The 13440-nt window shown below is 35.9% G+C and overlaps 1 protein-coding gene across 1 annotated transcript; it reads right to left on the bottom strand.

Annotated features, from left to right (window-relative positions):
* Nucleotides 1-1657: 1657 nt before the first annotated feature.
* On the bottom strand, nt 1658-13363 carry LOC128994917 (programmed cell death protein 6-like). Its single transcript, XM_054419748.1, has 4 exons — nt 12933-13363; nt 4774-4880; nt 3099-3367; nt 1658-2090 (listed from the first exon to the last, which is right to left on the bottom strand). The coding sequence occupies exons 1-4, from the start codon at nt 12974-12976 to the stop codon at nt 1989-1991; spliced, it is 522 nt and encodes a 173-aa protein (XP_054275723.1). The 5' UTR covers nt 12977-13363; the 3' UTR covers nt 1658-1988.
* Between the last annotated feature and the right edge of the window lie 77 nt (nt 13364-13440).

Below are 13440 nucleotides of genomic sequence, written 5' to 3' on the forward strand. Positions count from 1 at the left end.
AAAAAAAAAAAACAAACATTCTAGCTTAAATTACAAAATTTTTATTTTCTGGGCGTCTGGTTATTCGTTGTTTTATAGATCACCTAAATGGAGCAGTCTTATTTCAGTCTGAAGTTTGAAACACATCAGTAAGCTTAGGCCAAAAAGATTGAATCCTTGTATATGCAGCTGATCATATTGCTGGTGATTTAATTGAAGCAGCTGTGAAGCTTAACACCACTAAATTAACCACAAAGTATAAAAAATATGCCATGATCAAGTTTAGTAAAAATAATACATTTTTTCCAAAAGCAAAGCACGCATTAAACACACATCACAAGAGGCTTGAGATATAACAATAGGATGCAAAACATAAACTTCTGCTTGTTGCAGTACGGTATCAAAAGTCAATGATGGATTTTAAGGTATAACCAAACAATATAAGTGAGTAGTTTGTCCTGTAAACAAAAAGCCATCACAATAGTCCCAAACCTAACAATATTATAATTTTATTACTGTTTCTACAAAAATATATCTGGAAAATAATTCTCATAAAACTTGATATAGATCATATAAACATTAAACAAATGACGGAACTGAACAAATCCCATACTAATAACTTTCATACACTTTCATATAGTTTCACAGTTCCATTAAAGTAATGTTAAATAATGTTTACATTCAGGCGAGTGAAATATTTTTTTATGTGTATGATCCATACCCTTTCTGTTCTAATATCCGTGCAGTATTTAATATGTTTAAAGCAGCAGTGTGGAAATGTGAAATCCAAATTCATTTGACAGTTCTGCTTGTTTACTTTTAAACTGCATGGATTTGTTCTTTGTTACCATGGAGACCAATCAATATTTACTTTTATAAGTCTTACCTCAGAACTTTGAAAGCCTGCGGGGCTGAGTCCTAGGTCAATATCGAAGGGGGAATAGTTCTATACGTATCCTCGGAGCGGTTGCTTTATTTTGTCCAATTTGAGCCCAGTTGGTTCAGTAGTTTTTTAGTTTAGCTCATACAAACACACAGAGCGCATCCCGGGAACACTGACCGGTGCATAAAATGCGTCGTTCTTGGAGACCGGTGAGTTAACCTAGTAAACAAATATTTCCTCTTTTTCCTCCACCGTTGCAAGATTTATGCACTGGAGAGATTGAATGGTGCATAATATACCAGTGGCCTCTGATTGGTCAGTTTCTTGGACAACAGTATGCAGCTACGGCAAGATGGCGGGTCCATCAAAAAATTGTTCATCAGTTTGATAGGTTATACTACGTAATGAGTGAATAATTTGTTCTATGACCTAATAAGTAAACAATTTTCAAATAATTTATTTTGTGATTGTAAGATTGTTTGATGTAGGCTAAATATTATAAAGTAAATAGTAGGTGGATGTGTAAATTATAAATCTAAGTGTACCGTTAACTGATGACTAACCGTTCTGGGATACCAAGACTCTTGCCCCAGGGCGGTACTGGTGAGTAAGTCACCAGTTCATCTGCACTGGTGTACTGGTACATGTTCCCAGAACGCGCCCACAGACACAGACAAACACCAACTCTTCTTTATAATAGTATAGATGGATAGATAGATTTATGATCAATAGGATACCCAAAAGCTAAGCAATTGGTTTGAAGGAAAAAAGATACTCATCAATCAAACATAACGATTGATTATTTGGAATGTTGTTTATTAGTCAGTTATAAAAATATATTAGCCTACATATAACAGATAGGTACTCTAATAGTTTGTTCTGTGGGTCAATCAATTACAACTTAATTGTCAGCATGACTAAAATTTTTCTTTTATACACTGTGACTTTTTGTCAATAAATCTATAATAAATAAATATATTTAATCAACCAGAAAAGCCACAAAAAGGATAACAGTTATCTGATCCTGATTTATTTTTTGTAAAAAAAAATTAACTGGATCAAGTAAAAGATCATACTGGATCAGCGAGTTGCAATCAGTAAAATTACCAAGATGGAATAGGCCTAGTTAAATGCCTGCACCAAACACTAAATTAATGAACTGTTCGTACTGGATAGTGATGGTGCCATCTTGATCATTGTCAAACTGCCGGAATGCATTTGTGACGTTCTGTAAACAAACATAACTAAGTTAGTAAACCATATTCCAGTTAATCCAGGATTTATTTTCGCATATTTTGTATACCGGTACTAACCTATATTTTTGGTGAGCACATAATTAATTTTGCTACAGTTTTGAAAAGTCTATTTCGTTTAAAGTTAAAGCATCAACTCAAATCATAAGGTCTTTACTCACATCTGTAAATAAATACATATTTACATGAATAGTGTCTTACAATTAAATACAAACATATTTAAAATGTACAACAAGAATATTACAGATGGCTACAATCATCATGATTGGTATTAATTGAACTACTTCATGTTACGCTATTCTATAAATTAGATTTTATAAGATCTACTAAATTTGTTTTATAATATCATCAAATTAAATTAATTGCCTTCTGTCTGTATCAAAATTCTTTCAATTTCACTTTTTTGAAACCACTATTATCTAGCATGCTTCCAAAACGATTACCATCACAATACACAAACTGGCTGGGTAGCTGAGTGGTGACACTGTGTCTAAGGAATGTCGGCCTTAGTCACTAACAAGACTACAAGATCGCGCCACTCATCCTACACTCATCTTCAATCATACTTGGCTTAAAATACCTACTTTGTATGGTCGCCATTTCATTGAACAGTATTAACAGTATTTAAATAACTAATATTGGATAATAAAACAGCTGATCTTAGTCAATAACAAAGCTACAAAGAACATCTCAATTCATTCTACACTCATATTTGGATTAAAATACAGACATATGTGGCTTCCCCATCTCAATTGATAATGATATCTACTGTAACCTGATCCAGCAGTATTAATCTGATTTTAGATAGAAATATTTTTAAGCTTTGTTCTTCTAATGGAGCAAAATGAACTCTTTATAGATAAAATACAAATGATTCTAGATCGCATTCAACATTTTAGAAAGTAGTTTAGTAAAAAATAATACCTATATCAATGTTTGCCATTTCAACGTAAAGTATTAAATCTGAGCAGTAAGTCACTTACATGCAGTAACACGGATGCTTGAATGAAATCATCAAAGTAAATTTTTCCTCCACCTGCCCGGTTGAACTTCTGTACGATGGTGTTGACAGTGTCAACGGAGAGTCGGTAACCAAAGGTTTGAAGAGCTGTGAGCAACTCTTGCGTATCAATGCTACCGGAGTTGTCCTTGTCGAAAGATCGGAAACAGCCTTGCCAATCTGTCACATACTTCCAAAGTGCTCCGAAATCTTGAAATGATATTGAGCCTTTCTTTTCTTTGTCGAACATTCCTGAAAACAACCATGTTTGATTGCAAGAGAAATCAAATAACATATCCTGAATTGTAAAAGCGCTCACGTAATCAAAAATTTTACGAATCATTTCATTGTTACTGCAGATATTTTCTAAAACAATTTTTTTTTTTTGTCAGCCTACAGAAAATTTTTTGGCCCAGATGACTGTAAGGTTACGATTATACTAAGACGCTGGCGTCCGGGACGCTAGCGGTGCGTTAAATCAAATGGGGGCGATTAGACTAGGGATGCCAGCCGGATGCTAAAAAAGCCACCGGACGCTCGATTTTGTGCATGCCAGCTGGGACGCTAAAATTCAAACATCCGGGGACTTTTTATCTCTCGGGATGAACAAAATTGGTTTTGGGGCATTGGTTCAAATGCGGTGCATTATACCAGGCTGCTAGCATCCGAGACGCTCTCTTTCAAAATGTGCGGGAATATAGAGAATAAGCTATTATCGTAGGTCTCATGGTAAGACCTGGACCCGGGACGGATTTACTTTTTCAATTTGATGTCCCCAGAGGCCAAAAACACTATCCGTTCAAAATGTTATACAATACATGTTATATAAATATTATTATGTGTCTGTGACACAATAAATTGAGTAATTTTTTTCCGATTTTGATTAAATTTGGCTTAAAGGTGTAATGCAGGATGTACTAGTTGAATGCGTTCGTAAACCAGCATGAACAGACCATGAGAACAGGGTTCTATGGGATGAAAAGGGGTTTTCTAATTTTTGACCCACAAAACACAATATTTCCTAATTTCTCTCTAGACCATTTTTAAGAGATTAAAAACAAATAATTTAGTATGTTAAGTGTTTTTGTACAGTTAATAGTAAAAAAAAAATAAAAAAAAAAAATTTAAAATTCTTGTGTTATTCTTATGGAAAATATTGTTAAGTTAGCGTACCTGTTTTAATTTGCCTGTTTATGGATATATTTTGATTAAACTTGGCCAATTTTTTATACTAAGCTATTAATATTTTACTAATAAAAACACACTTAATTAGCCTCCCTAAAGGAGCAAACTGGGTACTCGTTAAACCTAACGTTATTTAAATAAATATATAGGCCTACAAAAAGTGACAAAACATTGAAATAAAATAGCAGTCTGAGAGGCTAGCATCCCAACACAAATCGGATCATTTTTGGCTTGAAGTGGACGCCAGCGTCCTAGTGTAATTGTTGCCTAACAGTGTGTTATTTGCTATATTATATTACTGTATTTTCCAATCAAATTTTCATAGGCAGCTCCATTGAAATAAGGTATAGGTAGTACATCTAAAAATTAAGATACAAGTTTTAAATGATGGCATTATGAAATTATTCAAGAGATTTCCTTGATCAAAGAGGTGCGTTAGGATTAGAGGAAAGACAAATGATCCTAGTCAATACCTATCATCAGTCGACAAGTCTCTGGATTGAATGGATCCCACGAGCCATTAGAAAGTGCTTGCTGTAGCTCATTGATTGTTATTTGCCCACTCTGGTCTTTGTCCACCCTGAAGGAAAACATAATCTCATGACATTTGTTAAATTTGACTAAATAAAAAAATCTTATATTGATCTCACTACAGAAATAAATCAGTTTCAAAACGATAAAATATACCACAGCACCCAGCAGGGTTACAGTTCTGCAGAAAACCTACGATACCTATACTATGGAATATAATAATAGTTTGATATAAATATAAATTTAAATACCAATATCTTAATCGTTAACATGGAATGTAATTATTAATTTTCTGTTATGGGTATTTTCGAGTAGAGTGGTGACCTCCACTCTTTGATGTTTTGCTTCTGCGGCATTCAGACTAGGTTTTACTGTAACATTTTTTACAGCATTTATTTTTATTTTTATTGTGTCAAAGTTTAATTAGTACATACAAAACACAACACAAAAACATATGCACGTGGGCTAAAAAACTGATGACTGACTGATCAAGCTTTATCACTACAAGAGTGTAGTTTACTATAACTACGCAAACGACGATGGAGTGATCTCCGAAACGGCCGTAGTGCTATAACTTATCAGGATTGCGAGACTGTTGTAGCATATATATTTATACAGTTTTGTGTATGTGCCAGGAAATGAACCCATCCCTCTTGCACCGTATTCCGAGACGCTAACCACTAGGTTAACAACACACCCAACAAATCACAAACATCCTTGAATCACAAAATATTTCAACTTTTTTTATCACTACTTACTAGGCCTGGCCTAAAATAGCGTAACCACAGCAGCACAGAGTGAAAAAATCTTCTTGAAAAAGATACAATCAATATTTATAACGTGTTAAACTATATCAGATATGATATAACTATTGAACTAATATTCATCTTGTAACACATTGTGGGTTCTCTGCAGAACTGTACCTTGCAGTAGGTAGTGCTGAAGCCAGAAACACTGATGGTTTACAGAAAATACTGGTAACGGTCCAAACCCTGGTCTTGTTGCTTTATCTAACATGGACCTTTTATTAGTCAGCATCATTAATTAGTGAAACAATAACAAATGGAACAATGAAGTATAGTTACTGTAATATATTTTCATAGCTGGGTAGCTGAGTGGTTATAGTGCTTGCCTGGTAATCAAAAGGTTGCCGGTCTCATCCTGAGAAAAGTGAAAAAGTTTTTGACGGTTTGAATCTGGACCCAGCTGTTCATGATCATTGGGCTTTTAATAAAATGGTCCTGGCTAATGAAACAGTTGGCCTTAGTCAGTAACAAAGCTACACAAGGCACCTCAGTCCATTCTACACTCGTTCTTCACTCATATTTGGGTTAAAATATGTACCTAGGTGGTGTCAACTCAAGTTAATTATATTATGCCTTGCAATGTAGAATTTCATTTTATTCCACTTTTTAAAAAGTCACATTTTCAAGGATAGAATAGGCCCACAGATAGTTCCCTTAAGTACTTAGCTTTGATTTATTCATTGTTTAGCCAGAAGGGATAGGTACGTTTCTTCCACCTGTCAGCAAACCAAAGAACATCTTCAACTCGTCCGTATATTAAATAAAACTAAGAATACTTGCAAGGTTAAGGTCGATGAAGCTAAGATAAGAAACTTGTCTATATATATAAAATCCAATGTATGTTTGTTTGTTTGTCCTTTATGGACTCCGAAACCGCTCGACAGATTGTAATGAAACTTTCAGGCATTATTAAGCATTATTCAAAGATGGTTTGTGTGAAGTTTGGTGCAGATCCGTCAAAAGGGCTTCACCCCAGTGGCTCTGGAGTTTCCCATGTTAACCTTATGAGAACTCATATAAATGGAATTAAAGAATCCTAAAAGCTGGTTCAACTAAACAATTTGATTCTGTGATGTTCAATAGCATTAAAAAGTTAATAGGTTTACCAACAGGGTGCAGCACTATTATTTTTTTAAATTTATGACAACAGCTAATTTGCAGCCAAAAGGTGAGTGAGCGTAGCAAGCAAACTCCAAGCTAAAGAGGCGAGTTAGCAGAGCGAACGAGCTAACCTGAAGGCAAGTGAGCGCAGTGAACGAGCTCCAACGTAAAGGTGAGTGAGCGTAACGAACGAACTTCAACCAGGACGTGATTGAGACATGCGAACGAGCTCATCTTTAAAATGAACGAGCACATTGGCCAGCTCTTAATATAAATTAATTAAGATTGAAAGTGCACTGAATTCATGTAAGGCTGCTTGGTCCCTGGTAAATAGTAATAGAAGCCTCTTGAAACCAAATATCGCCTTATGCAAGGCTAGCCCTGATAATTTTAATAACTTCCTGTTTAGGTAATGTTGAGAAACTGGCTTCAGTAATCCCATTCGTGGCGGATGATCCCGATGACAGTGTACCACTTTCTTGAGTTAACTTTGTATAGAGGCAGGTTGTAACTCCTATCAAAATAGTCAAAATGGTTTCCAAGTTCAAATGTACACATAGCCCAGATATTTAGGATACCGGTATGTCAACTGTTGTTCTCAAGGCCATAAAACTTAAATGTAATTAATTGCTCAACCTCTTGCCACAATCATAAATGGTTGTCTGTGTATTGGAATTTTTTCCGACCTTTTACAAGTCCCTATCTACAAAAATGGCGACCCTTAGAGCCTAAACAGCTATAGTCCTATCTCTATAATTCCTGTGTTTTGTAAAGTAATTGAAACCACTATGATAAACGAACTTGTAACTTTTTTTGAGACAAACAACTTATTCTTGAAACTCCAAATTCCAATATGGATTCAGGCGAAACAAATCTACGGTGACCAAACTTGCAACAAGAATGCAGGATGCATTTGAATCATCCAATGCACTGTCTTTGATGCTTTACGACCTTAGTAAAGCAATTGACTGTATCTCACACAAAATCTTAATGGACGAACTCAAATGTTATGGTGTAGGTGGCGATGTCCTGCACACTTTGAGATCTTGATCACTTTGATCTTGGCTATCGAAGGCAAGCTGTTTCCTTGAGCGGTGCAAAATCTCAGGACCATGAAATGTGGCTCATGGAGTCCCCCAATGCTCAATTATTATGGGGCCTGTACTTTTCCTAGTCGCCATCAATGACCTCGAGCTCAATGGTATAGCTCATAGATATTTGCAGAAGACACCACCATCTTCTCGTCCGAGACAAATCATACCTTAGTAACCTACTCGGAACGGCTGACATTGTTTAATGATTGTGGCAAATAAATTTAAACTTAATAAAGACAAGAAGGACTCAGAGACTTGTTTGTACTCTGGGCCAACACATACAAGATGTAACCTATGTAAATCTCCTTGGCTTTTCTTTCGATCAAAGGCTAACTTGGAATAAACATATTGAAACAGTTTGTAAAAGACTGGCCAGAGTGGTCAATTCTTTTCCATAGCCATGGAAAAAAATCTATGGTTTTTTTTAAGCTATGGTCTCCTACTCTGGGACCATGCACTAACGTGTGTCATGGTTCTTCCGCCTGGACGGGTTTTCGCTATATTTTCACCAAGTGAGCTGGCGTGTGTGTAATTTACTTTTTTTTTAGTTAATTTGATGGTAAGGATGTTAAGGCAGTTGAAGTGTGGTTTGCAATGTTCATACGGGTCCAACCTCAAGATTGTTCTTACGGTCTTTTTCTGTAGAATTAGTACCTATTCTTTTGAGGTTTTTGGCAGATGTAGAACCCCATGCTGCAATGCCATATCTCAAGTGTGAAGTGAAGATGGAGTGATAGGCTATCATTGTAGTGTCCAGATCGGTGGTGTTGCAGATTCTACAGAGTACAAAGAGTGTGGTAGACAGTTTTTTACTAAGGTAATCTATATGGATCTGCCAGCTTAGGTTTTCATTAATGTAGATTCCTAGGAATTTTGTTGAGTTGACCGTGAGAATGCTCAGTCCGTACCAATCTTCTGTTCTTTTATTGTTATTATTTATTCAGAAGTTGATATATACTGTTTTGTTCTTATTGGTTATGAGGTTAATATTTTCACAGGCTGCTGTTGTTTGATCCATTGTTGATTTTACTAGATTAATATTTTCCGCTTGACTATTTGTTGGAACAACAATAGTGGTGTCGTCGGCAATAAGTATGCATTTTAGGTCACTGTCAAAACTGGAGGGGAGGCTGTTTATGTATATGATGAAGAGGAGGGGGCCCAATATAGATCCTTGGGGAATTCCTCTTGATGTTGTTCTAAGAGATGATTTGGTGGTGTAAATGGTTTTTTGGCGTTCAGATAACTGTCGATCCATTCCAGGGCTTTGCTTTGGATATTTATGTTGATTTATTTTGTTCTGAGGATATCCAAGTCAAGAGTGTCGAATGCTTTCTGTAGATCAAGGAAGATTCCAGAGGCATTTTTTCTTTCCTCCCAGATATCGGTGATATGAATGACTAATTTTGAGAGTGCAGTAGTGGTGCTAAGGGTCTTCCTGAAGCCATGTTGGCATACGGAGAGGAGGTTGTTGGAGTCCAGGTGCGTGATGATATGGGTTGTATATTGCTCTCTCCAGGAGTTTGGAGGTAACCGGCAGATTAGAAATGAGTCTATAGTTGTTTGGGTCTTTAGCTTCACCTTTCTTATATATCGGATGAATTTTAGCAATTTTAAGTTTTTTTGGGAGATTTTGGCCTGTAATGTTGACTCATTTATTATATATCTGATTGGTTTCTTTAATTCTTCCTGGCAAAACTTCAACATTTTTCCTGTTATTGTGTCAAAGCCTGATGAGTTATTTGCCTTTAGGCTCTTGAAGAGATTGCCCAATTATTTTTTATTATGGGCTGAAATGAATGCAATGTTGGTATTTCGTTGGTGTGGTTAGGTATTTGTGTTAGATCTGCTGTTCTATCCAGGTTTGGAGTGGAGAGGGCAAACTGTATGTTTAAAATATTACTGATGTGGAAATCAGTCATCACGGAAATGGTCTATATCAGTCACGATCGGAAATGGTTTTGTTATGAATTACTGTTCTTAGTAATCAGCTGATGTATTTATTTACTCTTTGTTTGTAACAGAGATTTGTTCACCTTTCCAGCTATGTAAGAATTTAAGTTTATTAAAACCTCATTTTCTAAAAAGGTTCAGTTATTCACAACAAATTTAATAAACATAAATTTACTAAGATAAATCAAAATCAAAATGGAAAGGCTTTTAAAACCAGACAGGTTTGATATAAATCCTGAAAATCCTTCTGCAGGTAGAGCATTCAAACACTGGTTCAGGACACTTGAAAATTTCATATCTAACTCAGAAGTTACTGAAGAGAGGAAACTTACTGTGTTGATTAGTTTTCTTTCTTACAATGTTTACGAGTACATTTCCACGTTTAAGTCAGCAGTTGAAATTTTGCAAACTATTTATAATCCTAAAAATAATTAAATTTATGCTTGACATATGCTAGCAAACTGCAAGCAGAAGAAAGAAAAAACATAGACAAGTATATACAAGAGCTTAAACTTCTAAGTAAGGATTGCAATTGTTTCGGATGAAGTGCTTTAAGGTCTCGACCTGCCCCTGTTAGATAAGATAAGATAAGGATTGCAATATTCACGCCATATAGATGGAATACTTATCAAGATGAAGCCGTTAGAGATGCCTTTATAAGTGGAATTATGAACCCCCATATTCGACAAAGACTACTAGAAAATCATCCTTAACATTAAAAGAAGCTGAGGACATTTCACGTTCACTTGAATCTACACAGAAGAGCTGTGCATATGGATCTTCAAACCAAATTTAAGTAACATATTGCAACATTTCCGTCAACACTGCCAGATCAACTGGATGAAAATATAGATCCTGAGAAGAGTCTCCTACTTCAGCTGCTGTAGCGAAAAACTTTAAACAGAAGTGTTTTTACTGCGGTGGCCGGCGTCATTTTACTTGAAACGACTGTCCTGCCAAAGATGCTACTTGCTCTGGTTGTAAGAAAAGGGGACATTTTGTGAAAATATGCAGGTTGATGGAAGCTCAAGGTAAGACCTTTAATGCCTCTTCTTTGGTAGAAGGCCTATCCACGCTTTCATGTGCAGCTGCCTTCAATGGACTGTCAAAAGCAGTTGTGCGGGGTTATTCGAATAAAATAACTGTTGAAGTTTTGGTTGATACTGGGAGTACGGATAGTTTTATAAACCGAGCTGTTGTAATTGAAAATGTTTTTTATGCAATTCCAGAAGGGAAACAGGTATCTATGGCTTCCACTGTTGAAATTAAATAAAATAGCTACTGTTGATACAGGAAAGAATAATTGTATTTAGACATTTTGCTATGTTCACATCTACATACAAACTCATATTATTTGTTTAGGCTATATGACAAAGCTGCATTAATAATAATATCACAGCTGTGAAAAAACATAGAGAAAAATTATTGAAATGACAGATAATCACATATCTTAACATCCACAACCCTAAAGTCACCTATCAAAGGTTATGTTTCTGTGAACTTAAGCACGGGTCACATTAAGCTGGCATCAGCGACAAATTGAAAGTAGCCGCTGCTGTCAGTGTAATGTGACCACAAAATTCGCAGCTGACACAGCCTGTTTGGTGATGGTGGTGCCAGCTACTGATCACTAGCGGCTGGCGAGCAGCCTAGTGTGACCCGTGCTTTAGAGTTCTCTGACTATAAGTTAAGTATGAGAGAATACAACAGTTTTTATTGTTGGTTGTCAAAATTATAGTTACAGCTTATTCATCCACTAACATAGTATGTAATTTTTGGAAGTTTATGTTTTGAAGATAATCTGTTAGTGTTAAAATGACACAACCTAACCGGCTCTTCTATTCTTAGTAAGGAGGAGGTAATTATTAGGACAGGAGGTCCCCTCTGGAATTTCTCAATTATACGTAGGCCCAATTGTTTACATAGGCCTACTTCATTCAGTCCTGGCAATTCCTTGTTTCTAACACGTTTAACTATAAAAGACTATATGTATACATTAAAGGTATACATTTTGGGTTGTATTCACCCATTACCAGGTCTACAGAATCATGAAACATCATCTTTGCAAATAGATCACCAAAGATTAACAGATAGACTTCATGATAGGTTAACTTAACTTATTGATCCACCCCAAATGTATACATAGTTAAATGTACAGTATTGGCAACAAGGAATTGCCTTTAGGAATAAGGCCGTTAACTTGATAACTTAGTTTTGATATTGTGTTCGATAACTGAAGCCAGGGACAGCAATAAAAGGCTTGAATAAAACAATCAATAATTTTGTAGGCCTAAGTTTTTTAATCTACAATTTTGGACCATTCAAAAGCAGAATCTTACCAGCAATCTTTTGATTGGTGGGTAAGTTAGTTAAACATTTTACCCATGGCGCCGACCCAATCATTGTCCTATCCTACCCTCAGGTTAGTTTAGTCTTCTTTAACCTAACCTGTGACAGAGTGCCATGTATGCCTAACTAACTAAAAGCCTCGTTCACACGGGGAGAGTTTACAAGCTACTCGTAAACGTAAGAAGCCGGCGAGTTGGCGAGTGCGCTTGTATTCGTTCACATGGAGCTTGTCCACTCGCCAACTCGCCAACATGTAGAGAGACGTCGGCGAGTGCGCTTGTAGTTGTTCACACGATGCTTTTTCCACTCGCTCAGTAGCTGGCTTGAACCAAATCCTCCGACATCTTTGAGTAACATGTGTACAAGCACAAGCAACTGTGTTCACACTGGGCTACTTTACACGCCTATTTTACTTGCTCAAAAGCTGGCGAGTTGGCGTACAAAGTAGCGGCAGCGCCAACTTTTTCCAGAGCGTTTTTACAAGCAGCTTTTGAGCGAGTACGTCGTTCACACTGAGCTTTTTTACTAGCTGCGTGTAAAAAAGCCTGCGTGTAGCTTGCAAACTCGCCCCGTGTGAACGAGGCTAAACTGTGCTGCCAAATCAGTCGTTCAACAATAGGCTACCTAGGCCAATTTATAACTTAAGCTAAGTTAACTGTAGGTATTAAAGCAAAATCTAGTCACATTGAGATTTTTCTAGAGAACTAAAGTTAAGTTTTAAAAGTTAACTTATAGTAGGCTAATATTAAGCACAGCGCCAAGGCAAGGATGCTAAATCTGGCTTGGTTGACTACTTACTTTTGGAAAACACTCCATAGAAATTGTTGATCTTGTTGGGCCATAACTACAGTATCGAGAAATTTGAATCAAAGTAAGTTTAACTATTCAAATGAAAACTTTAAATATTTAATCTAGTTAATAACGATGTTTACTGTGGTTAGATCAATGAAAAGCTTCACAAAGCAAGCAAAATTTAGTACCGTATTTTAAGGTTAGCTTGATTCTCCCGTATTTTGATCTTGTTTGTTTGTATTTAAATTTAATTAAACAAAAACAAATTAAAATTTAGAAACACTTTTGGTAATTATTTTTATTTCAACATAACCAGGCTACCGTATTCCTATTTCCTACTATGTAGCACCGATATTTACTTTTAATAACGACTGCCCCAGAATTATAAAATTTCAATTAAATTGAAATTGTTGTTTGAATATTTCTCATTCTATTTAAAATACGAATATTAAAATAATATTTGGAAAATTTTATTTTTTATCTAGCCGTGTCCCGTGACACACGTAGCGACTTT

This window comes from Macrosteles quadrilineatus, unplaced genomic scaffold (assembly GCF_028750875.1).
Source record: "Macrosteles quadrilineatus isolate MER2022 unplaced genomic scaffold, UCM_ALF_1.0 Scaffold_5__1_contigs__length_97177068, whole genome shotgun sequence".
NCBI classification, from domain to species: domain Eukaryota; kingdom Metazoa; phylum Arthropoda; class Insecta; order Hemiptera; family Cicadellidae; genus Macrosteles; species Macrosteles quadrilineatus.

What these genes read in the sequence shown, in the direction of transcription:
- LOC128994917 (XM_054419748.1), bottom strand. Translation starts at nt 12,976, where the DNA reads ATGGCCCAACAAGATCAACAATTTCTATGGAGTGTTTTCCAAAA. An exon ending in CTATGGAGTGTTTTCCAAAA is followed by an intron (nt 4,881 to 12,932) that starts GTAAGTAGTCAA and finishes GTTTTCCTTCAG; the next exon opens with GGTGGACAAAGACCAGAGTG. An exon ending in AAGCATCCGTGTTACTGCAT is followed by an intron (nt 2,091 to 3,098) that starts GTAAGTGACTTA and finishes GTTTGTTTACAG; the next exon opens with AACGTCACAAATGCATTCCG.